We start from the raw sequence: 2,114 nt of genomic DNA, 5'->3' as shown, positions 1-2,114 counted from the left end.
TCTTCTTCTTCTTCTTCTCCCCCTACTCCTCCTCCTCCTCCTTCTCCTCCCTCTCCTCCTCTTCCTTTTTCTTCTCTAGTAACACCTTAAATCTTCGGCACTTAAATATAACCGTATTGTGTTGCAAGTGCGTAAAACACTTTTTAACCCCCTCTCCCCTCTCACCCTCCCCTCCATCCACAACTTTCCCAAAACAGGTGACCGTTGCCGACTTCCACATGTTTGAGATGCTGGACCAGCACAACACCTTTGAGCCCTCTCTGCTGGACAACAGCCCCAAACTTAAGCAGTTCTGGCAACGTTTCCGGGACCTCCCCGCCATAAAGGCGTACCTGTCATCTGACAAGTACAAAGAGAGACCCATTAACAACCCCTCAGCCAACTGGAAATAAAATGCCGAATATGAAAATACAGTACTTGTAATGTTTTGGGCTGATATCATGTTGAGCTTTATTTATTAAGTTTTTAATAAAATTTCATCGTTACTTTTCATTCCATCGTTCACAACAAGACGCCATGATGTGTATGTTCTTCAATAAAATCCCGAGGAAAAACCTCAGTCAAGTCAAATAACTCGTTATGTTGTTACTTCACGTACAATTTGTGAATGTGTTCCCGTGCTTTTTAACTTTTTCTTCAGTATCGTCGCGGATTTCGATGTCGTGACTTTTGTTTGAAACAAAAAGTGACATTTTTTCACCTTATATTGTTTGAGTTTCAAGCCATCAACTTCCGTGACTACTCTAATTTTATTATTATAGTATGTGCCATGATCATTCAGTCACAGGCATGCCTCTTATTCACCGTATTGTGTTTTAAGAGAGCGTATAAATAGTATAACCAATAATGGGGCTCTCGTGGTCAACAGGTTAGGGAGTTCGCCTCTCATTCAATAGGTCTCGGGTTCAAATCTGGAAAGTGGCGAGAAAATTCCATTCTTTCACGTCTTTTCCTGTCTCTAACAATATTCTGTCGTCTGCTTTCGTCTCCCCTTTTTGCCCCAACCGCCTCACCTCCTTTGCCCCCTCCTCTCGGCTCCGGAGTCTTTCTGCAGCCTTTCTACTGCTACGCCTAGACTCGTTTTTAGTTTTAGCAGAGGTTTTTCGGCGCTCGCAACTGCATAAGTTCATATGAGCGCCAAGGGGTGGATGTCAACAGAGAAGTCCTTACAGGGAATCAGACTTACTCTGCTCACCTCTCTAGCTTCAACAGCACAAAGTCTGCTTCGACTATCAAGGCACCCTGGAAATAGTGGGTCACAAGAGTGGGACAAACATACAAAAGAAGTAGAGGAAAATGACGATTGTAAGGATTAGGAAAGAAAAAGCAGCAGTTCCTTGTTGTAAATCAGGCACAGTTATGAGCGTGACATTGATGAATCAGCCCATTTACAGTTCTACTGTGTGGGTGGTTGGCGGGTGCTCTGGTGTGGTTTGCTCCTTCTTTCCTATCAAACATCTATCGTCTTTATTTCACCTCCTTCTTTTTTATGTTTGTTACTCCCTTGTAACACCTCTAATCTTCTGGCACTCATATGACTTTAAGCTGTTGCGAGCGCCGTAAAATCTCTACTAAAACAAACAAATTCTACTGGACATGAACGAGAAATGTCCCCCCTTTGGGAATGGCCTAAAGACATTTCAGTCAGTGGCACCGCCCCGGGGAGTTCCTAGACTCGAATTTAACTAATGATTCGGGTATAAAATGTTCTTGTCCTTCCTGGAATAGAGTCTACTTTCCTCTCTGGATAATACCTGGTCGAATCTGAGTTGGATGTGCTTTCTAAAGACACATGACTGGGTTGAGGGTTTTATTTTGGTTTTGTTTTTTATTTTTTGTTTGTTTATTTGTTTTTTGAGTAAAGCAAACACCGGTCTTTTAGTGCTGGGGAAAAGCAAAACAGGCAGGTGAAAATTTACACGTTCATTTTATAAAGTTTTCTTTTATTTGATTCAGAAAATGACAGCAGAAAAAACAAATGCATAACACCAGTGCGCCTTTTCATTCATCATACATGTAATCACCCACCCATCAACAAACTCTCCCCCCCCCCTCTATATAGCCATTGTTTAATCTGCATAGTACATTTCTTACTATACATATCGTGGGTATGC

The 2,114-nt window shown here is 42.0% G+C and overlaps 1 protein-coding gene across 1 annotated transcript in view; it reads left to right on the top strand.

The window, feature by feature from the left end:
• LOC101845200 (glutathione S-transferase Mu 3) overlaps positions 1-570 on the top strand; it is a gene marked incomplete in the record, with an annotated part of 11,609 nt that extends 11,039 nt beyond the window's left edge. The window contains 1 exon segment of the mRNA XM_013088794.2: positions 198-570. Coding sequence (XP_012944248.1) covers positions 198-392 — 195 coding nt within the window.
• Between the last annotated feature and the right edge of the window lie 1,544 nt (positions 571-2,114).

This window comes from Aplysia californica, unplaced genomic scaffold (genome assembly GCF_000002075.1).
Source record: "Aplysia californica isolate F4 #8 unplaced genomic scaffold, AplCal3.0 scaffold00812, whole genome shotgun sequence".
Taxonomy (NCBI): domain Eukaryota; kingdom Metazoa; phylum Mollusca; class Gastropoda; order Aplysiida; family Aplysiidae; genus Aplysia; species Aplysia californica.
Note: the sequence above shows the minus strand (reverse complement) of the source record. Positions and strands in the feature narration are given on the sequence as shown.